Source organism: Dermacentor andersoni, chromosome 1 (genome assembly GCF_023375885.2).
Source record: "Dermacentor andersoni chromosome 1, qqDerAnde1_hic_scaffold, whole genome shotgun sequence".
NCBI classification, from domain to species: Eukaryota; Metazoa; Arthropoda; class Arachnida; order Ixodida; family Ixodidae; genus Dermacentor; species Dermacentor andersoni.
In genome coordinates this window covers 20,600,614-20,623,274 of record NC_092814.1, presented here as the reverse complement: position 1 = coordinate 20,623,274, position 22,661 = coordinate 20,600,614, and the positions used below count along the sequence as shown (strand labels likewise).

At 43.3% G+C, this 22,661-nt stretch overlaps 1 protein-coding gene across 2 annotated transcripts in view; it reads left to right on the top strand.

The window, feature by feature from the left end:
* Positions 1-22,661, top strand: part of Tnks (tankyrase) — a 357,580-nt gene that overhangs the window by 149,496 nt on the left and 185,423 nt on the right. For both annotated transcript variants that reach the window (XM_050193320.2, XM_055061240.1), the window contains exons 9-10: positions 11,883-11,961; positions 15,193-15,364. In XM_050193320.2, the coding sequence (XP_050049277.1) occupies positions 11,883-11,961; positions 15,193-15,364 (251 nt within the window). The remainder of the gene's footprint in view (positions 1-11,882; positions 11,962-15,192; positions 15,365-22,661) is intronic.

The window sequence follows — 22,661 nt, the reverse complement described above, 5'->3', positions numbered from 1 at the left end:
TGATTTCAAAATACTGGTGGGATATAATTATGTACACGTTGATAAAAGTGAAAGACAACGAACCTCGTTTTAATGGGATTAATTTGCAGTTTGTTATGGAAGCACCAAGCCGCCAAGCTTGCCAGATCATTATTTAGTTTATGTGTCAGAGATTGGTTGCATGTATCAGTGTTAACAATTGTGTCATCTGCTTAAAGTAAGCATTCTGAAGTAGTAAGAGAAGTTGGCAAATCATTTATTAAATTATGGAAAGAAGTGGGCCAAGAATAGAACTTTAGGGTACTCCTATATTTGTTACTTGAGGTCTAGATTTAAACCTAACAGACTAACAACCTGATTTATGTTGAGTAAGTAATTTTTTATTAATGAGAGTGTGGGACCAGTTATGCCTGTTGCATCAAGCTTCGTAAGAAGAATGTGGGGGTTGATAGTGTTGAGTGCTTTAGTGAAATCTACAAATACAGAACCTGCGTAGTAGCCCCCATCAATTGCTTTCTTCAGCTTTTCGGTTAGATAAAGTGAGGTCAGTGGAATATACTTCAAGACAACCAAATTGCGAAGGAGATAAAATCTGAAATTTATTGAGGTATTTCGTAAGGCGAATTTCAAGTAACTTTCCTAATATTTTACTGACAAAACGTAGTATGCAAATGGGTTGATAGTTCGATATTAGCATGCAGTCACAAAAACGGGAACGACTTTACCATTTTTCAGTTCTACAGGAAAGATGCCAGATTTGAAAGCTAGGTTGATAATGGTTGCCAGAATATTGGAAACAGCATGCGCAATCATTTTTATGTGGGTTGGGTGAATACCATCAAAATCAGCACTTGCTGTTTTCAGGTTGCGATTGACATCATGAACTTCATGAGATGTCGTCGGAAATAAGAAGAAAGATTGTGGCAAATGAAAGAGGGGAAGGTGATATCCAGGCACTGGGGATGATATCAGTGTGAAGAAGTAGTTACTGAAGGCCTCGGCAATCCCTAACGTACATATCATTGCTATACTGAATAGTAGTTATGCTAGACTGCCTTTCCTTCCTGTTCAGGAATGAGTTAACGATTTCCCATTTTTTCTTAACATTTGAGCCAGCATCTTCAATTTTTCATTCATAAAAGATCCTTTTTGCATTTTTCAGTAGTAATGTAAGAGTGTTGAAAAATTTTTAGAAACGTGCAAGTAGCTTTAAATTAAAAGGCTTCCGTTTTGTTTTTCTATAAAGGTTCTCTTTGGCGCTCGGCTCTTTCAATAAATTTTTCAGAAATCCAAGGGCTCTGAGGATTAGCATGTACTTTTTTACATTTACAAACCTGCATACGACCTTGAATGAGGGACAAAAAAAAATGGATGAAAACACCGAATAGGCGATATGTGGATCATCTAAGGGTATTGCTGAGGACCAGTCAGTACGCATAACAGCATCAATGAACAATTCCTTTTCTAAAACATGCCTGGTGAAGGATTTGCAGGTTGGAGCAGCGCTAATGTTGAAGTGTAAAAAAGTCGGTTAATGATCAGTGATGTCGACATTAAGAACCCCTGCATCCGGTGCTGGTGATAGATTAGAAAGTGCATAATCAATTAGGGTGCTTCCACCATTAATGCAGCGAGTGGGAAGGGAGATTGAACATTCGTATCCAAAACTCTGAAAGACGCTGGAATACTTAAAAGAACTAGGGGAAGAGAGGTCAATTAAATTAATTTTGATATCACTGATAATCTCTACATTCGTGTGATCAATAGCTAATGTATGTAATACTTTGTGGAGAGCTTCGCAGAAATTAATTGACGAGGATGGGGAATGATAAATGCATCCAAAGATGAAGCTCTTGTTGTCTAGTTTAAGAAAGTCGTTGTTGAATTGTACCCAGACACATTTGCAGTCAGTTACATTTAACTCAATGTCATGTTGTCGTTTATAGTATGTGTTAGAATTGATATAAATAGATACGCTTCCATGATTGCTGCTTGCTCTATGTGAGTATTCAAACTTGTATGAAGGGAGACAAAACAAATTTTTGTCATCATTGCAAAGCCAGGTTTCGGAAATACTGGGAAGTGAAAAAGGATTGTCAAGAGCCGAGAGAAGATGCTGTGTGTCATTAAAATGTTTACCGATGCTTCTTGCATTAATATGAATAGCAGAGCGTGATACAGGCGAAAGAAAGCTGTTGAGTTAGTCTATTGAAAAGTAGGTAGCCATAAGTGGGTGGACTTAATTAGAACAGGGGGAGAATTTCAAATTCAATGTGGCCTGCTAACAGATTTTGGATAGGTCAGCTTCACAAATGATGTGGAGCACCTTGCTCGCTGTAGTCCTGGCTTTGATTTGACAGTTGTCCGTTGATAAGAACTTCCAGTTGTTTGTCTTTTTTAGGAAGAGTGCCTGAGAAAAACGTGCCTTGTTTTTAGGGTCTGAGGTGGTCGTTAATGTAGACAGGGCTGTTGGCGTCTCCAGACAATCCGATGTCTTCTAGGCACAGTTTAGCCTTCTGAGCCTTGCTCACGAAATCGGCTTTTTTCGTCCGGGAGCAGAAACGAACTAGCAGATTTTTTGTACCAGCTTTCACGGTCGCAACATGGTGAACAACGTCAAGATCAGAGGGTGCCAGTTTGCAATCGATCCTATCGCCTATAGTCTGCATGATTGCTGCGCAGTCTTCCCCTTCTGTTACTGGGATTCCCTTGATCTCGACATTGTTTATCCTTGAATATTGCTCAATTTGCGCCACTTTATGAGATAGCACTGCATTTTGTGCTTTTAATGCCTTGTTCTCCGCAATCAAAGAGGAGTTATCTTGTCTCAAGCTTTCCCCTAGGTCATTCATGTGCTCAGTGTCGGCTCATTCATTTGTTGTTGTTTTTTTGTCAGAGAAGTTCATGCCATATAGCTGTGCTTTGACGATTAACTTGTTAAAGATGGCGTCAACCAAATCATCTGGACACTCTTCGAGTCTGGCTTCAAGCTCAAGAACTTTTTTGTTCAGCTCAGCAGCGCAGAATTCAGCTAAGCGGTACAGATATGCACAACACGATCAGTTGCAGCAAGCGACAACCAAACAATATGGCAGCAACGACAGTGCAACGAAAACGCAGAGAGCCTGTCAGTTGTACCAACTTGCGCAGTAAAGAGTCGTGCGTAAGGCCAGGAACGATGCGCTGTTGCACTGCCGTCACTGCCAATTGGGCCCAGCCGTCGGTACCGGTTTCTTTATATGGTGGTGCCAGCTGAAGTGAAGCCGTCTAGTGGATCACCACTGCAACTATCCCCGCAGTGCAAAGACAGACAGATGACCGCAGCTTCCACACGTGTCGTGTGGAAGCTGCGGCTTGCTTCCAGCAGGCTTGCTTGCGTGGAAGCTGCAGCAGGCTTGCTTCCACGATAAAGCGGCTGGCGTCCTTGGATCCTTGCCAATGTGTTGAAACACGGATAACTGCGCAGCAAAGAGTCGTGCGTAAGGCCAGGAACGATGCGCTATTGCACTGCCGTCACTGCAAATTGTAATGTTTTAAGACATTGTGCAATTGTAATTGTTGTGTAAGGTAATGTTCAATAGCCTGGCAAGGGAAAAAATTCAGGATCGCCAGTCAGCCTCTAGAGTCTGTGAAGGAGTATGTTTATCCAGGTGAAATACTCACAGGGGACCCTTATCATGAGGAGGAAATTTACAGAATAAAGATGGGTTGGAATGCATACGGCAGACATCGCCAGATCCTGGCTGGGAGCTTACCACTATCATTGAAAATAAAGGTGTAAAATTACTGCATTCTACCGGTGCTAACATATGGGGCAGAAACTTGGAGGTTGACAAAGAAGCTCGAAAACAAGTTAAGGATTGGGCAAATAACGATGGAACGAAAAATGCTAGGCGTAACGTTTTGCCTGACATAAGTAGACTTCCATCCAAAATTTTTTTAACGATTGGGACCAGGGTTTTCTTAATCTTATTTTTTGAAAATGATCTTTTTTGAAAAAACTATTCTTGATAAGTTTTCTTTCTTATCTGAGTACTTGTTTATATATGCGCCATATTTTGCAGGAATGTTGCAAAGACAACATTCTATATTTTTCACACTTTGTAAGTTTCTGTGTGAAATAGAAAATGCGCAAAGGTGCGCCAAAGTTACACAACCTTTCTCGTTTCGGCCGTGTTTGGAATTTTGAAATATCTGTTTTCTTTTGTGAACAGCATAAAAAACGAATGGAAATTATTAACATTTTAAGCATATTAAAACAAGAAAAAAAAAATGTTTTTGACACAAAATTTTCAGTGCGCACTGAATTTGACTGTGAAGTCAGAAAATATTGCAGAAAGCAGTAGCAGGACGCCTGTGGCACCATCTTGACAGCATTTGCTGGGCGTTGAATATTTGGCAAGAGCAGGCTGGCAGCGAACAGTCACTTTTTGGATGCTGGGTGACAGACAGCCACTGCCAAGCGGTGGACTCCGAAAGTTGGTCGTTATTTCACTCCATAGAGGTCAGGCTTAGTATAGTACTCGTAATTAGCAATTGGATTTATCGGCATCTATTTTATTGAAATTCGGCACTTATCGGAACCTATTTTTTCACAGTGCCGCCTTTACAGCGTTTTTACGCCTTTAATAAACTGTTCACACATATTTTTATTCTGAAAGAAACAGTAAAACGAGACAGCTTCATTGTGGTAAAGGCAGTGAGGCAAATTAATTACAATAAAAATTTTTAAAATACGTGCAGAAATTCTCATCAGAGAGATGGCAGCACTGCTTTCTGTTAATAATTTTCATTTGGGAGAAGCTGCACTCCACGTTGACGCTAATTATGGGAAAGGAAAGTAGTTTAAGTGCTGCATCTGAGAGGCATCCAGGTCGGTGCGTTATGCGGAAAAGGACACATTCGACTCTATCTTGCACTGCGTAGAGCCATATACTCTGCTTTTTCTTCTTTTTTTTTTCCCACAGTAGTCAGTGTCCTTTCCTCGTTTGTCATGATGGCAAACACTGAAGTCCTTTGGCAGATTGCTCTTAAAGTTTGGGCTTAGATAGCCCAAATCAAAAAGAATGAGGTTCATTACGTTTCCTTGCCCTGTGTTTTGTCCACAAGTTGGCATGCGCTGATAATGGCTCCTGCTTTGAGGGCATCACATCGATTGTGATAGCAATGAGAGTGACACTCCAGGTGTATTTCTGCTGTCACTGGGATGTTTCGTCCAAGTGCGATGACATCACGGCCGCTCACTGTTGTTGGTGCGAGTGAAAGCATGCGAGGGTGAGCAGAGAGGCATGGTTGTTCAACCACGCGCGGGCAAGGGAGGAAGGCAAAGGGGAACTGTGCTGTTTTCTGTTGCCTGCTAGTTAGCAGGGGGTGGGGAAGCGTCCTACTTTGTGAACGTATATAATTTTTATACATGTTTGCGTCTCGAGTACGGGCCAAAAGAAAGCAATAGTTTGCTGGCAGATAAGTTGAGCGCAGTACCTGATGGCACTAAGGTTCAGACCCCACAGGGGCGTCTGCGTCAGCAGGCGTTTGCTGTGTTGCGACACCACATACCCGAGCACACGAGGGTTGGACCCTTCTGCGTGTAGCCGTGCACGGCTTAGCTGTGTCTGGGGAATAGGGGATCCTGGGGGTTGAGCCGATGCTGGGTGTTTGGACCTTTAAGGCCCCCCGGCGGAGGCAACACACCTCTTCGGCCTCGGCTCCACATAGACGGCACCTCCAGGCTGACCCACCTGGAGGAAATCGGCAGTCACCTTTTCCTGTCCTTCTCTTCAGTCATTGTCTTTCTCTCTCACTTTCAATCTTACCTGTCTTCTCTTCGCTTCTTCTTACTTCCAGACTTCCAGGTGGTGAGGGTTAACCTGGTGTAGTTATCCAACCTTGGGTATCATATATTAGGTTATAGTGACTATGTACAGCTGGTGTCTTCGTAGCTTTTGGGCTTCGTAGCGTCCCCTTGTTGGGCTCGGTGGTGGGCAGCTGGCATAGCTACCGAAGTGATATTTATTTTGATCGCTTTTTCATCATTCCCCCGACTCCCTGATCGCCCTCTTTCCAAGAGAGGGCGGACCGATGACTCCCTGAAACTTTTTGGCCAGACCAAAGAAATTTACCCAAAGTACCATGTCTTAAGTTGTGGAAACCCTGATAAAACAGCAAGAACCCTATCACCATTTGTTGTCGCAAAGTCTCTTACTGAGAAACTAGGTCCCGGCTACAAGGTCACGAAAATGGCCAGCAGTGATCTGTTGCTCGAAGTTAGTGACAAGAAACAGTACGAGAAGCTATCTGGACTTGTTGAAATAATAGTACCCCCATCTCGATAAATCCGCATCGTTCTTTGAACAGTACACTCAGAGTCGTATCTGAACAAGATCTCCTTGATTTGAGTGAAACCGAGCTGCTTGAAGGCTAAAAGGAACAGCACGTGACAAATGTCCAAAGAATAAAGATCAGGCGGGATGACAAAGAGATCCTCACTAAACACCTAATTTTGACGTTCTGCACAAGCACTTTACCAGAGTATATTGAAACAGGCTATATGAAAATCAAACTAAGACCCTACATTCCGAACCCGCGCCGCTGCTTTAAGTGCCAGCAATTTGGTCACGGCTCTCAGAGCTGCCGGGGCCGTACCACATGTGCAAAGTGCGCTTCAAACTAACACCCTGCCGATAATTGTACCAAGGCACACCGCTGCGCAAACTGCGAGGGTGACCACCCTGCATACTCTCGGTCATGTCCTTCTTGGAAGAAGGGAAAAGGAAATCATCACATTAAAGATCAAGGAGAACATTTCTTTTCAAGAAGCGTGAAAGCGTATTTCTTTCCTCCATACCGCAGGGTATGCTGGTGCGGCGCGTAGGGGGGCAGCACCGCAGCAGACTGCGGCATCAGCCCGGCCCACAAAGAGTGTGGCCACAGCAGTGCCCTCAGCCCCCCAGGCGACAGTAGCGAGCGCTGCTGCGCCGTCTCTAAAAGAGGGCCCATCGACCTCTGGGTTGGTGGCCTCTAAGGCTCCGCTTTTCGAGGCAAGGCCTACCCTGAAAACACCCCGCTCTAGTGAGCGGAAGTCTAGCGGCTCCCAGGAGTCGATGGACACAACCACAAACCAGGCGGCGCATACAGCGCCTCGAAAGCGGCGCACATCTGGTGACCGCTCCAAGAAAGACAAAACCCGGATCATGGGGCCTGGAAAGGCTCCATAAGCCAACTGGCTCCTCTTGACACACAGCACATGAACAGAAACAATATGGATACACAAATATTACACTGGAACGTGAGAAGTTTGATCCACAACCTCGATGATATCAAAGAACGCTTACACAAATACAATCCAAAGGTGCTGTGTGTTCAGGAGACACATCTTAAATCTACGCAAACAAGCTTTCTTAGGCAATACGCTATTTTCCGGAAAGACAGAGATGATGCTGTTGCATCGTCTGGCGGGGTAGCAATAATAGTCGACAGAGGCGTTGCTTGTCGGCAACTGCAACTCCAAACTCCTCTTGAGGCAGTTGCTATCGAAGCAGTTCTATTCAATAAACTAGTTACCATCACGTCTGTATACATCCCCCCAAGTTATCAACTCTCTAGCACAACATTTCAAAGCTTTATTGATGAGCTCCGTCACCCTTACATAGTCGTTAGTGATCTAAACGCGCATAGCACACTGTGGGGCGACTCACGCTGTGGTGCGAGAGGACGGCTTATAGAAAACATCCTATGCACTTCAAGTTCCTGCTTGCTTAACAAGAAAAAGCCAACATTTTACAGCTCTACACATAAAACATTTTCTTCGATAGACCTAAGCATAGCGTCTAGTACAATTGTGCCATATCTCCAGTGGTATGTCATTAATAACCCTTATGGCAGTGATCACTTCCCCATCGTCCTAAACCTTAAAAAACAAAGTGAGTGTCCTGCACGTGTTCCTCGATGGAAAGTTGATTCAGCCGACTGGACGAAGTTTCGCGAACTAATGCAGCTGCCCTGGAATGATATCTGTGAACTTAGCCTAGACGATACAGTAGCATACATAACAGCGTTCATTATTGATGCTGCATCAGTATGTATCCCCCAAACAAAAGGGTCGCCCTCGAAACGACGTATTCCATGGTGGAATGAGGAGTGTAGGGAAGCCAGGAAAAAGCAAAACAAGGCTTGAAATCTCCTCCGTAACTCACCAACTACAGAGAATCTAATTAATTTCAAGGCGATCAAGTCCAAAGGTAGAAGAACGCGCCGCCGCGCTAAACGGGAAAGTTGGAAAAATTACATAAGCAGCATCAATTCATATACAGACAAACGAAAAGCCTGGAACAGGGTTAACAAAATAAAAGGCCGCGAAACTCATCCCTTACCTTTATTAAATACACAAGGAGACACCCTTGAGGATCAGGCAGATTGTCTAGGAGCACATTTCAAGCACATTTCCAGTACATCTCATTACACAGATACATTCCTAAAATACCAGCAACTAGCAGAACAGATGAAATTGGGTCGGAAAAGCACATCCAATGAAGTATACAATCGTCAATTTGGAATGGCTGAGTTCCTGGCCTCACTGAACTGTTGCAACAAGTCCGCTCCAGGAAGTGACAGAATAATGTATGAGATGATCAGACACTTACACCCCGAAACCCAAAAAACGCCACTGTCACTCTTTAATTCCATGTTCTCTGCTGGCTACCTTCCTTCTGTTTGGAAAGAAGCAATCGTAATCCCTATTCTCAAAGAGGGCAAGGACCCTTCCTCACCCAACAGTTATAGGCCTATAGCTCTGACAAGTTGTATATGCAAATTATTTGAGAAAATGATTAACCGTCGCCTTATCCTTTTTTTTTTTTTTGAAAGCATTAAGATACTCTATCCCTTACAGTGCGGTTTTAGAGAGGGTAGATCCACAACAGATCACCTTGTTCACATCGAGACAAATATCCGTGATGCCTTTGTCCACAAACAGTTTTTCCTGTCCGTATTTTTAGATATGGAGAAGGCATACGACACAATCTGGCGCTTTGGAATCCTCCGTGATCTGTCTAAAATGGGAGTTTGAGGCAACTTGCTATACGTCATTCAAAGTTGCCTCTTCAATGGCACGTTCCGTGTTAGAGTTGGTAACATTCTGTCTCGTCCATTTACGCAAGAGGCTGGTGTTCCACAAGGAGGTGTGCTGAGCTGCACTCTTTTTATTGTCAAAATGAACTCGATCGAGACTGCCATACCACATAGTATGTTTTATTCTGTATATGTAGATGACATCCAGATAGGTTTTAAATCATGTAATCTAAGTATCTGTGAGCGACATGTACAGCTTTGCATAAATAAATTGTCTAAGTGGGCGAACGAAAATGGTTTTAAGCTAAATCCGAAAAAAAGTACATGCGTCCTGTTCTCTAATAAGAGAGGTATACTGGCGGACCCCGTAATCAATCTCAATGGAGAAAGGTTATCTGTGAGCTGTGAACACAAATTCTTAGGGATCCTTCTAGACAGTAAGCTAACTTTTGTGCCACACCTTAAGTATCTTAAGGCAAAGTGCCTCAAGAATATGAATCTGCTGAAGCTGTTGTCACGCACAGTTCGGGGAAGCGACAGGAGATGCCTAATAAAGTTGTACAAAAGTTAATATTAACATGCCTTGACTATGGGGCCATAGTCTATGATTCTGCTGGACCTAGTACTCTAAAAAATGCTAGATCCTGTCCACCACTTAAGCATCCGCCTTGCAACAGGCGCCTTTAAAACTAGTCCTGTGCAAAGCCTTTACGTCGAATCTAATGAATGGTCCCTATACTACCAAAGGACATATTTAAGCCTTTCGTATGTCTTCAAGGTAAAATCAGCTGTTGATCATCCATGTCATTCAATTATTCACGACTCCTCCACAGCCAGGATGTTCCGTAACCACCCAGGTGTCCGGCCTCCTCTGTCCCTCCGGTTCGAAGCACTCTCAGAATAAACAGGGGTCTCTCTTTTAGAGAATGTCTTAATGGCCCCCTCTCGGCTTCCACCGCCTTGGGAGTGGCAAACTATCTTGTGTGACATCTCTTTCTTAGAATTATCGAAACATGCACCTGAGGCTCACATACAATCACATTTTATTGAACTTAAAGAGAAGTATTCCTGTGACGAATATTACACAGATGCTTCGAAATCTCCTGCTGATGTTGCTTATGCAGCTCTCAGACGCTCATTTTCAACATCTGGGCCACTAAACCCACACACCAGTATCTTTACGGCAGAAGCATACGGTATACTTTCGGCTATTAAACACACAAGGCGCAGAAATGTTGCTAAGGCTGTTGTCTTTACAGACTCATTAAGTGTCGTGAGAGCCCTGATTAGCTTACGAAAGCATAAGAATCCCGTTTTGAATGAGCTGTGTAGCTTGTTACGCTCCGCATATATGTGCAACCAAGTGATTATCCTATGCTGGGTACCTGGCCATAAAGGTATAAAAGGCAACGTAGCTGCTGACGAAAACGCTACGTCAGTGAGTTTTAGCGACACAGATGGAAATATCCCCATTCCCGCCACAGACCTAAAGCCCTTTCTGCGCCGTAAATTGAGGAATCATTGGCAAGCAGAGTGGGATACAGGAGCATTGAATAAGTTACACATCATAAAACCAAAACTGCGGAATTGGATAAGTGAGAAAACAGCACGGTACAAAGAAGTACTTCTTTGCCGATTAAAAATAGAACACACTTACAGTACTCACTTCTACCTCTTGACTGGCGGGGATTCTCCTACTTGTAGGAGGTGCGGCGATAGCTTGACAGTGCTCCATGTTCTTATCCAGTGCCCTGCAATAGAAACAGAGAGGAAAAAGTATTTCCCTTCTGCATATCGGGAAAATATACCACTTTACCCTGCATTTTTTCTTAGTGATGAACCGCTTTTTAAACTGCAGATAGTCTTAGATTTCTTAGCCGAAACCGACATTCTGAAAATAATTTGGCCAGGAAATTTTAACACGGGATTACGAGCCCTTGTATTCGAAGGCTGTCTTGATGCTGTAGTGTAACTGTTTCGTTTTCGTATGTTTTTTTTATCAAAACACAACTGCCATCGTCCACATCCATAACTAATCAGTGTCATTATTTTAATAGCTATATATTTACGTCATTTACAGCGAAAGTATTTAGGCCCTTATACAGCCATGTCACACCCACCATAATAATTTCATGTCCACGCCATTCAGAATAAATCCTTTAAATTACCATTTGTCAGGGCGCTCTTTGGCCATAACTGGCCCTTGCGCCATTAAAAACCACATATGATTATCATCATCATCATCAGAGACAGGTTCAGAGTGCGGCTGGTGCTGTCTGTGCTGGTGTCAAACATGGCAAGCACAAGATGGCTAATAGAAAACGTAAAACATGCGTTTGAGGGCACAGATAGCGAGTGTGTGCACCAATCTGCAAAATAAAATTCTTGGAAAACTGCTCAGTTTGCAGTTACACCATTTGGTGAATAGTACCAAAGTGCTCAATAGAATGCAAGATACAAGCCTTGCTGAGATCCGTGCACCCAAGAAATCTCCAGAGTTGCTCTTTAAAGTATAAAGAAACACATGCAGTTTTAGGTCCCATCATATTTAAGGAAGCTTTCATTTTGCACTCTACGAGGCAGTCTAGGCACGCCTTCTTCATCTTCACTTTGTCGCGTCATTGTGGGCATATTTGTGACATATATGTATTGCTGAAGACAATATAATATAGACGAGAGGAGTAATTAGTTAATGTGCAAGGTTTGTCCTGTCTACTTTGTGTTTTCTTCTGTCTCTAGGGTTGCATATATGTCGCACAGTTCAGTGAATTGTGTTCATTGTCATCTTAGAACCCTGTGATGTATGAATGAAAATATCATGCATTGTTCCTTTCCAGGTATTTGACGCCATTGCACCTAGCAGCTGACAAATCTCATCTTGATGTTGTGGACGTTCTGATCAAAAATGGTGCAAAGGTGAGCCCACGCAAAAAAATTCATCAAAGATTATGATACTGCCTAATTGAAATTTGAGCGCAGCTCTATACGTGTTGAATTTGCGAATCGGCTGGTGCAGACAATCTGTCTCGTGTGGCATGTTGCAAACGGAGTGAAGTTTGGCGTGACTGCCTCGATAACCTAGAGATTGTGAGAGGCAGGGAACCTAGGAAAGCACGGTGTGTTGCACAATGCCGGTTCCCGAAAGTCAGCTTCGCCTCAATATAGCGATGTTACGCGGTGAAGCATAACAAGCGTGGGAAGGGACAATTGCCACGGGACGCAGTATGTATTCCTTAATTATACACACGTGTACCCGCCATCTCCTGTCACAGTACGAACACCGATATGCCTAATACGTGTATTGGCAGGCCTCTTCGGATGTGCCTGTGGCGATTTGAGCCCTTAAGGGCTGGCTCAAATCAGTCGAAAGACATGCATTCATTTTTTTCGAACTGCCCAATTTTTCGGACACTTTCACGGCTCTTAGGGAGTCTGAAAAAGCGGACGTTGACTGTGCAACTGACCAAGAAGATGATTCAAATGGGGGTGAACATGCGGCGGAATGAGGACGAGAACAAAGTACCGTCGCATAGCGGAATGATAGGGAAAGGAACTGTGAAGGATCTCGAGCTCAAAAAGCAAAGTGTTGGCTGACACCGAGATGCAGGTGACCTTTATTCAAACCAAAATAAACTTTTTAAAGCAGTGAAATGCAACACTGAGGCGTGCGCGGGCTGAATATCTGGACAGTTGAGGTTGGCTTACCAACTCTTGAGAGATAATCTCACTTGTGACAAAGTTCAGGCCTCATACCAATGAGCTTGCTATCAGTTGACATAAATAGCTCATATCCCCTTCAGTCACAGCATCCACATTTGTGGATGGGACCTATTTTTGCCATTTCTGTGCAATGATAGCAAGGAATAGAATGCAAACATTAAGCATAGGGTAAATTGAACGTTCTGATAACCTAAATTACTTTCATTTTACTTCTGAGGGATATGTATCGTTACAGAGTACCGATTTGGTGAAGGCATTACCGTGTGTTACGTGACGTTTGACATGGGGCATGTCAGTAGCAACCTCGGAATATTTTTGTGTCTTTCTTGAAATGCTTGAGGCCAATGAATAACTTTTGCATCTAATTCGAGCGGGGGATGTAATACTTTTTATGAAGAAATGTATCAACTGACTTTACAATATTCAAATATTTAATTACTCTATAATTATGATGTCTCATCATAAAATGCTCAGAGTCATTATACCGTCTTGATTTACTTTCAGTGGAGTCTCAAGCACCATCTATGTTTCACACACGTATCGACAGTCGATCATAATTCATGACTGAAGGGGATGTTCGAAAATATTTCTTTCTGTATGCATCTCCTTTTTACAGTAAACGCTCATTAATTCGAATTCCGCGGGGATGCTATGGAAAATTCGAACTAATAAAAGTCAGAGAAAAATATCGCTAGGTTAAGGCGTGTATATAGTCTCACGTGGCGTGAGCACGCGCGCACACGCTACGTCACGTTGGCGTGAACAACGTCTATACTTAGAAGCACTGGCGCAGTCGACGTAACCGGATGCGGCCAGCGCGGTCAGACGTGCTTGACATCGAGATGGCTCGTGCTCCATCCGTGCGTTCGTCGCGCTTACTGGGGCGGAGAAAAAAAAATGTCGGAGTCTCACGCGAAAAGCGAAGCATCGATTGCGATTGAAAATTAGTAGATAGCTATATGAAGTAATGATAATAGTTTTATCGGCCGTATAAACTTGTAAGCATTCGCTTACTAATTAAATTAACGAACGCGGTGTCACGCGCGCACAGGTAAGCATGAACGCATCTCGCTCGATGACCGTGGAAACTCGGGGAAAACGCAGAAGTAGCAGCGAGCGAATTGATGTTCGTACAGCTCTCACTTCAACGCGAACGAAGCGTAGAAAGCACATCGCATATGAAGCTACCGGCACTACGCGCACTTTGCAAACATCCCCGATCGCTTTGAAGATGCCTGAGGCCCACGCGGGCGTGCACTTTGGCCACGTCGCAGATCGCTTTCAAGATGCGGCGCCCGCATGGCCGCACCGTAAGCAGCAGCCGCCGAAGTATAGAGGCTAGATAACCTTCTAGCCTTTATACACCTCATGCACCGCCTATAGAGGTACCACTAAAAGCCACCTAGCGGACGCTTCCAACAGTACACGCGGGAGCAGTAGCAGACAACCCTTTGCAGCAAGGATGGCTGAAGTTCGCGGCTGCGATTTCCCACCCCACAAGTTCGAATGGTGTTGCCTATCTTGCTCTGAAAACGCGAATAAGACAGAGAAGCACAATCAACGACACAACAAACTACGACGCGCGCTAGGCTCCTCTCCCAAGTGTTCTGCGCAATGCCGCCGCCAGTGGCGCGTCCGTCGGCGTGCACGGCGCATATAGCCGAAGACCATCCCCCCGTCCCTCCCTCGCCGCATTCGCCGGCTCATCCTTGCACGCTCGTACACAAAGAACACGACGCGCGGCGACGGTGTTATCGTCCTTGCCGCTGACCGAAAAAGCAAAGCTGCACGACCCGCACGGCAACGCCAGCGTGTCCCTGCGCACTAGCACTCTCCCCATCCACGTTGATGCTGAGTTCGAATTATCGGTGGCGGTGCGGATTTCAGTGTGAATAAGCGGGATGTGTTACATATTGCTTTCAATACATTCTTGGACGGACCGCGGCGACTACTTCGAATTATCCAAAATTTCAAATTAACGAGTAGTGAATTAACGAGCTTTTACTGTATTCGTATTTGAAAATGTTCGACTCGATTTGCAATGGCTTTTACCATTTTTTTTTTTCGGATATGTTATTCAATGTGCATTTCACTAATCCCTCCCTTAGGATTTCTTTTTGAATAATATAAACACTACTCCTTGCTATTCAAACTGGATTAAGTTGTTTTCTTTGTTTTTTAGCATGCTTATTCGGAAGTCACAGCATCCAGCGACATGGTGTCACTCAGGGAATTTTGCAAAGGCACCTGGGGAAAACCTGGAAAACTCTGGGAATTTGGAAATGTCAACTTGGTAGACACCCTGTTGGTGGTACCACATTTCTTAGGGAAAGATTTTAGCTCTGTATGCCAGCTAGCTATTTCGACAGTTTGTTATAAGCATATCATGTTGCGACATCACTGTGAACACAGGTTGGCATGTTGCAGGTGAATGCACTGGACAGCTTGGGGCAGACTGCACTGCATCGGTGCTCTCGCGAAGGAAATGTGCAAGCTTGCCGCTTGCTCCTGTCGGCTGGGGCTGACCCTGGTATAGTGAGTGGGCAAGGCTATACAGCATCACAGTTGGCCAGTGATGCAGTTCAGCAGCTTTTGCATGGTGAGTTCAGAGTCCTGTGCCCATTTGCTCCAGTTCAGTAGAGAAGTATTTAGGTCCTTGGAAACCCTTGAACTTCTCAAACGCCTATTTCTCTTCAAGAACAAAAAGGGCAGGGAGACCATGCCTTATAATCACACAAACCACACGTAATCTTCTACTACAAAAGGAACTACTTAAATTTGACGTGTAGCGATATTTTAACTATAATTAAGATTCAGTGCTTTCAATAAGGAAAAAAAAAACATGCAAAGGGATCCAACATATTTTTTCTGAAATTCGATTGTACCTGAAAAAGGTCAGTGAAAGCAAACTTACCAGAGAGGGCACAGCTGTGAGCCTACATGCACCTCAATGCAAGGAGCCTGGCAAGGTCAAAATCCTGCGTTAACCCCTGCCACCCAAGCAATCTTTACTTTCTAAGGATTTTTGCATAGTGAAACTTCTGAATCAAATGCCAAATATTAGAGAGAAACAAGCTTCAAATATTGAATCGAATACCGGATATTTCTTCATGTATAAACAAAGTGCAATTAAAAGTTTGCTGAGTCCATTAGGTAAAAGCACATTATTTGATACATGTGTGTAATGCGATTCACAACTGGACAACCAATCAACTGAGTGAACTTGTGAAGAATAAACAGCTGCTTTCAATTGTTTGGTGCACCTTGATGATGACAGTAATGTAACAAAAGAATATGTCGCCTAATGCTTGTAGAGTGTCGTTTTCATTGAAGGAGCTTAGTGTGCACTATAGCACCGCACGTGGTTTTAATGGGATGCAAACAGGTTGAAATTAGCCAAACAATGAAGGGTTTTGCATAAATTGAGAAAACAACTTCATAGACTGCTTGCTTGAAAGTAACACATTCTTATTAAATGACTGTTAAATGACTGAATTATTCAACAGAAGTCAGTTCACTCAGTAACTCGTGCTTCTGCTCAAGCTCCTAGAGCACAATCATTCGGTACGGTTCCCACTCGCATCTGTTATTTGTCCCCCGATACTCCAGTAAGATACTCCAAGACTCCATATCCATAGCTACCTTAATTCTCCACAACAAAAGTGAAAAAATACCGATCAAGAAAAGGGTCAGGCAAGAAGATGAAATCTCCTTAATGCTGTTTACTGCATGTTTAGAAGTATTGAAGCTGTTAGACTGGAAAGGATTAACAGTAAGCATTAATGGCGAATATCTCGGCAACCTATGGCTTGCAGATAACATCGTCCTTTTCAGCAACACTGAGCAGGAGTTTAAAGTAATGGACCTTAGCCAAGATATTGTAAGAGTGGGGTTGAAAATTAATATGCAGAAGACAACGGTAATGTTCAACAGCCTGGCAAGAGAATAAAAATGTGTGATTCGCAGTCAGCCTCTACAATCTGTAAGCCACTGGCAACGCTTGTGGGATGTGGAAACAAAGAATAAGCTTCACTTGATTAAGCCACAGTTAGGTTTCTGGCCCCCAAAAACGAAAACACAACGAACTGATGTCCTATTCTGTCGACTCGGGATAGGACACACTTATGCCACTCAATGAGGATAGATATAGGAGCTTGTTGGTACGGCATATCTTATTTTGTTGTAGCGCAAGCTGAACAAAGATGACAGAAAGGCACATCTGACACACACAGCGCTAACTTTCAATAACAGATTTATTTCCCATTCTTGTCGCTATATATACACACACCCTTGAAACGTCATACAGCACGTGTAACATTTTGGTAAAAATGAACAAAAAAATTAACTGGGAACGGCATGTAAGCAGTTTTTTAAATCACATATATTCACAGACATGTACACGTTCAGCGCGAACAAGGATAATTGAGCTCTTTTGAGGATAATGAAATGGAAGGTTTACTGACGCATGCGTCGACGAATGTTGATATGTGTCTAGCTTCTATTATCAAGCGCGTCGTCTCACACCTGCTTCTAATAATGATGACTGTTTCTTTAAATCTAGGTTTGCTTTGACATCTCTGGCAATGGATGGCAAGAAAGCCGTCAACGGCCTTGTTGTTTACTTTGTTATTGTGTTCTCGTAGCCTGTCATTTATGCATCTGCCTGTTTGACCAATGTAGGATCATCCACACCCGAGAGGAATGTGGTATACCACTCCCGCGATGCAATCAATGAATTTGTTTTTATGTTCCTTTTCGCATGCGGTATGTGCAATTCTTTCTTGCCTTGTGTTTCTACGTAGGCTGGCCAATTTATTAGGCGCCAAAAATACAATGTTGATGCCGCTCCTTCTAGCAATCTTCTTTAATCTATGGGAGAACCCGTGTGTGTAAACAAAAGAAAGGTTGCTGTCATACCCTACAGATAACATCGTCCTTTTCAGCAGCGCTGGGGAGGAGTTTGCGCTTGATAATAGAAGCTAGACACATATCAACATTCGGCGACGCATGTGCCAGTAAACCTTCCATTTCATTATCCTCAAAAGAGCTCAATTATCTTTGTTCGCACTGAACGTGTGCATTTCTGTGACTATGCAAGTCAGAAAACTGCTTACGTGTGGTTCCCAGTTTATTTATTTATTATTTTTTTGTTCATTTTTATCGAAATTTTGCACGTGCCGTATGACTTTTTGAGGGTGTATATATAGCGACGAGAATGGGAAATAAATATGTTGTTGAAAGTTAGCGCTGCGCATGTCAGATATGCCTTTCCGTTGTCCTTGTTCAGCTTGCGCTAAAACAAAATAAGATATGGCACTCACAATTTTTTACTGACTGGAAATGAGCCTCCAACCTGTGGTAGATGTGGTGAGATTCTGACCGTCCTCTACATCCTCTTGGAGTGTCGGATAGCCGAAGCTGAGAGAAAGAAACATTTTCCTGTTGTATATAGCCAGCACACCCCTCTCCATCCTGCAATGTTTCTTGGTGCAGAATCGTTCTTTGACACCAAAGCAATTCTAGGTTTTTTGAACGATGTCGACTTGCAAGTTTTTAGCCCCATAAATTTATAGCACATCCTCTTTCCAGAGGATGCCGCTGTGATGGTAGTTTATACATGCCTCCGGGCCCTTGCATCTCAAGAGCTCTGTTAAGGCATTAGTGCTTCGTGCAAATGTTTATCTATGACATATTTCACTATATCATGATTATTTCACAATGTATCTTTCGTGTCCATTGTACAGCTCATTAACCATTGGCATAATTTTATCTCATATAGGTTTTACACACTTCACAGCGACTGTTTCTTTTTTTTTAGGCCCCTTTACAGTGACGTAACATTTTCCCTTCGTCATTTATAGCTCCACTGCGAACACATTAACACCGGCCTGGCGCTCTTTGGCCACATTTGGCCCTTGCACCACAAAACACTACATCCATCATCATCTACAAGCTGTGCAAGAGTATGTGTATCTAGGTGAATTACTTGCAGCACACCCTGAACATGTAGAGGAAATTTCATCATCATCATCAGCCTGGCTACGCCCACTGCAGGGCAAAGGCCTCTCCCATACTTCTCCAGTTACCCCGGTCATGTGCTAATTGTGGCCATGTTGTCCCTGAAAACTTTTTAATCTCATCCGTCCACCTAACTTTCTGCCGCCCCCTGCTATGCTTCCATTCTCTCGGAATCCAGTCCGTAACCCTTAATGACCATCGGTTATCTTTCCTCCTTATTACATGCCCTGCCCATGCCCATTTCTTTTTCTTGATTTCAACTAAGATGTCATTAACTCGCGTTTGTTCCCTCATCCAATCTGTTCTTTTCTTATCCCTTAACGTTACACCCATCATACTTCTTTCCATAGCTCGTTCCGTCGTCCTCAATTTAAGCAGAACCCTTTTCGTAAGCCTCCAGGTTTCTGCCCCATACGTGAGTATTGTTAAGACAAAGCTGTTATATACTTTTCTCTTGAGGGATAGTGGCAACCTGCTGTTCATGATTTGAGAATGCCTGCCCAACGCACCCCAGCCCATTCTTATTCTTCTGGTTATTTCAGTCTCATGATCCGGATCCGCAGTCACTACCTGTCCTAAGTAGATGTATTCCCTTACCACTTCCAGTGCCTCACTACCTATTGTGAACTGCTGTTCTCTTCCGAGACTGTTAAACATTACTTTAGTTTTCTGCAGATTAATTTTTAGACCCACCCTTCGGCTTTGCCTCTCTAGGTCAGTGAGCATGCATTGCAGTTGGTCCTCTGAGTTACTAAGCAAGGCAATATCATCAGCGAATCGCAAGTTACTAAGGTATTCTCCATTAACTCTTATCCCCAATTCTTCCCAATCCAGGTCTCTGAATACCTCCTGTAAACATGCTGTGAATAGCATTGGAGAGATCGTATCTCCCTGCCTGACGCCTTTCTTTATTGGGATTTTGTTGCTTTCTTTATGGAGGACTACGGTGGCTGTGGAGCCGCTATATATATCTTTCAGTATTATTACATACGGCTCGTCTACACCCTGATTCCTTAATGCTTCCATGACTGCTGAGGCTTCGACTGAATCAAACGCTTTCTTGTAATCAATGAAAGTTATATATAAGTGTTGGTTTATTCCACACATTTTTCTATCACGTGATTGATAGTGTGAATATGGTCTATTGTTGAGTAGACTTTACGGAATCCTGCCTGGTCCTTTGGTTGACAGAAGTCTAAGGTGTTCTCGATTCTATTTGCAATTACCTTAGTAAATACTTTGTAGACAATGGACAGTAAGCTGATTGGTCTATAATTTTTCAAGTCTTTGGCGTCCCCTTTCTTATGGATTAAGAATATATATATGCGTTCTTCCAAGATTCCGGTACGCTCGAGGTCATGAGGCATTGCGTATACAGTGTGGCCAGTCTTTCTAGAACAATCTGTCCACCATCCTTCAATAGATCTGCTGTAACCTGATCCTCCCCAGCTGCCTTCCCCCTTTGCATAGCTCCCACGGCTTTCTTTACTTTTTCCGGCGTTACTTGTGGGTTGTCAAATTTCTTTAGACTATTCGCTCTTCCATTATCTTCGTGGGTGCCACTGGTACTGTATAGATCTCTATAGAACTCCTCAGCCACTTGAGCTATCTTATCCATATTATCCAAGGAAATTTACAGAAGGATAAAAATTGGTTGAAGGGCATATGGCAGGGATTACCAAATCCTGACCGGCAGCTTAGCGCTATCCTTGGAAAGAAAAGACTACAATAATTGTATTCTACCTGTACTAACATATCATATGAGGCAGAAACTTGGAGGTTAACAAAGAAGCTTAAGAACTTAAAGGGTCCCTGAAACGGTTTGGGCAAATTTTAACATAAGCGCAACATAGCAAAACATAAGCGCCGCAATATAACACTTTCGTGACCATGCGAAAATCGGTAGTTTTCGGGTAGTCTGGTAATTATTTTTTTTCCCACCACAGGAAATGATTCATGTTTAAGTGTATGGTATTAAATTGTAGAAGAAGAAATTATCTTTCCAACGGTATTAATTTCAAACAACATATTTATTAATAATAGTACAGAAAAAAATTGGCAAAACAAAATAATTGCAACAAGAACAAGAAAGATCGATAAAAATATCGATGCTGCTTTGCGCAAATAAATATTTAAAAAATGAAAATATACATTTTCAACAAAAGGGCTATATGAAATCAGCCTGCAAATATTAGATCTGTATCTACAAAAGTTCTTCAGGTACACAGGAAAACATTAGACCTAGTGTCTATCGTGCCACCATGCGAAGCAGTTTCTCGATGAAGTGAAACAGAGGTTAGCTGCTCATGTTTTGCAGAAAACATTTGTTTTCGGCTCAACTTTTCTTTCTCCATAGCACAGTTTACCGTTTCTATATCTTTCCATTTTTTGTGGTTGATGCTGCTGAACTTGAGGTGCACTCCGAGAGGGAACAACAGGTGCGACTGGGGGGTCCGCAAGATGTGGCTCATCATACCCCAGCAGCTGGTCGATTAGTTCTAGCCTGAAGGCAGCCTTGTCAAAGTGCAAACTTCTCTATAATTCGGGGCTTCTGGATGCTGCCGACGATGCTCGTCAAGCATTATAAAGCTATTTACTACAGCTATATCGATACAGTGGAAAGACAGTGTCTTCCACCAACGCACGGACTTCATAAGAACGTTGTAGGATCTGATGAGCTGGTCGGATTTATCCACTCCAAACATGCCCACATTGTATTTCTTGATCAGCTCCGGCTTCTTCACGGACACTTCTGTCCACGTATTCCGGACTTTCTTTCATCGCTTTGCAAGGACGAATTTGTTCGCTGTGTGCGCGGTAGACATCATATTCACAACCGCCTGTCTTTTCATTGCAGGTACAAAACATCCTGCTCCCGCAGCCATCGAACGTCCCCTCTTTTCGCCTTCTTTTCCCACTGTGTGTCTTTGAGTTCACTTGGAAAGCCACACCGATCTTTCTGCGTTGTCCCACACGCAAGTGTCTTGCGCTCCAGTAAATGAACAAACAAAGATGTGGAAGTGTAGAAATTGTCCAAAAATTTATGTAACCCTGATCAAAATAATTTTCGCACAGCTGCGTCACAACATCGAATGCCAAACCTCGCACGCTAGGTTCTTCGCGCTTTCCCGTATAGACGCTGAACTGAACTGTGTACCGTGTTTCCGAATCTGCCAAAACCCATAATTTGTAACCCCATTTGATCACTTTATCCCTCATGTACAGTGCAGTCCACTTATAACGATATCGAGAAAGACGAAAAATATGATCGTCATAACCGATATTTGCTATATCTGGACTGCAGTTATTAAAAAATATATATATATATATATATATAAAAATAAAAAACGTGGAACATACCTTTGCAGCTTCGAATTCGCTACTTGCTCTAAAGAATAGCTGATGTAGAAAGTAGGCCGTGAAAAACAAACAAACTTTATTTCTAGCGCCAATGACCGTGTCAAAAGTTAGGCGCCGAAATAATCCGAAATCTGCACTTGCTTTTGCGGCAGCTTCAGCTTCACAACTGCGGTGTGCATGGATTCCAGTTGCTGCGCGAACACTGGTGGCAATCCTTTAGCATGCATAAAATCAATTAAGGAGTCGATCGACGACAGCGCTCTTTGCGTGGACATCGAGGTCGGGGTCAAAGAGCTACTGTCAATCTCGTTGTCACTGTCGCTGCTGCCGTCGCCACCGTCGCACAACTTTGCCGTCTGTCGAGACAGCACATCTTCGGCGATCGCCTCGTCGGTGACCTCATCGCAGAACGAGGCAGCACTGTCTGCAGTCAAAAATTCCTCCTTCGACACACCACCTGTGTCACCAGTAGGAACGAGCTCCCAGAGCTCGGTTATGTCAACGGCTTCCACCGTGTT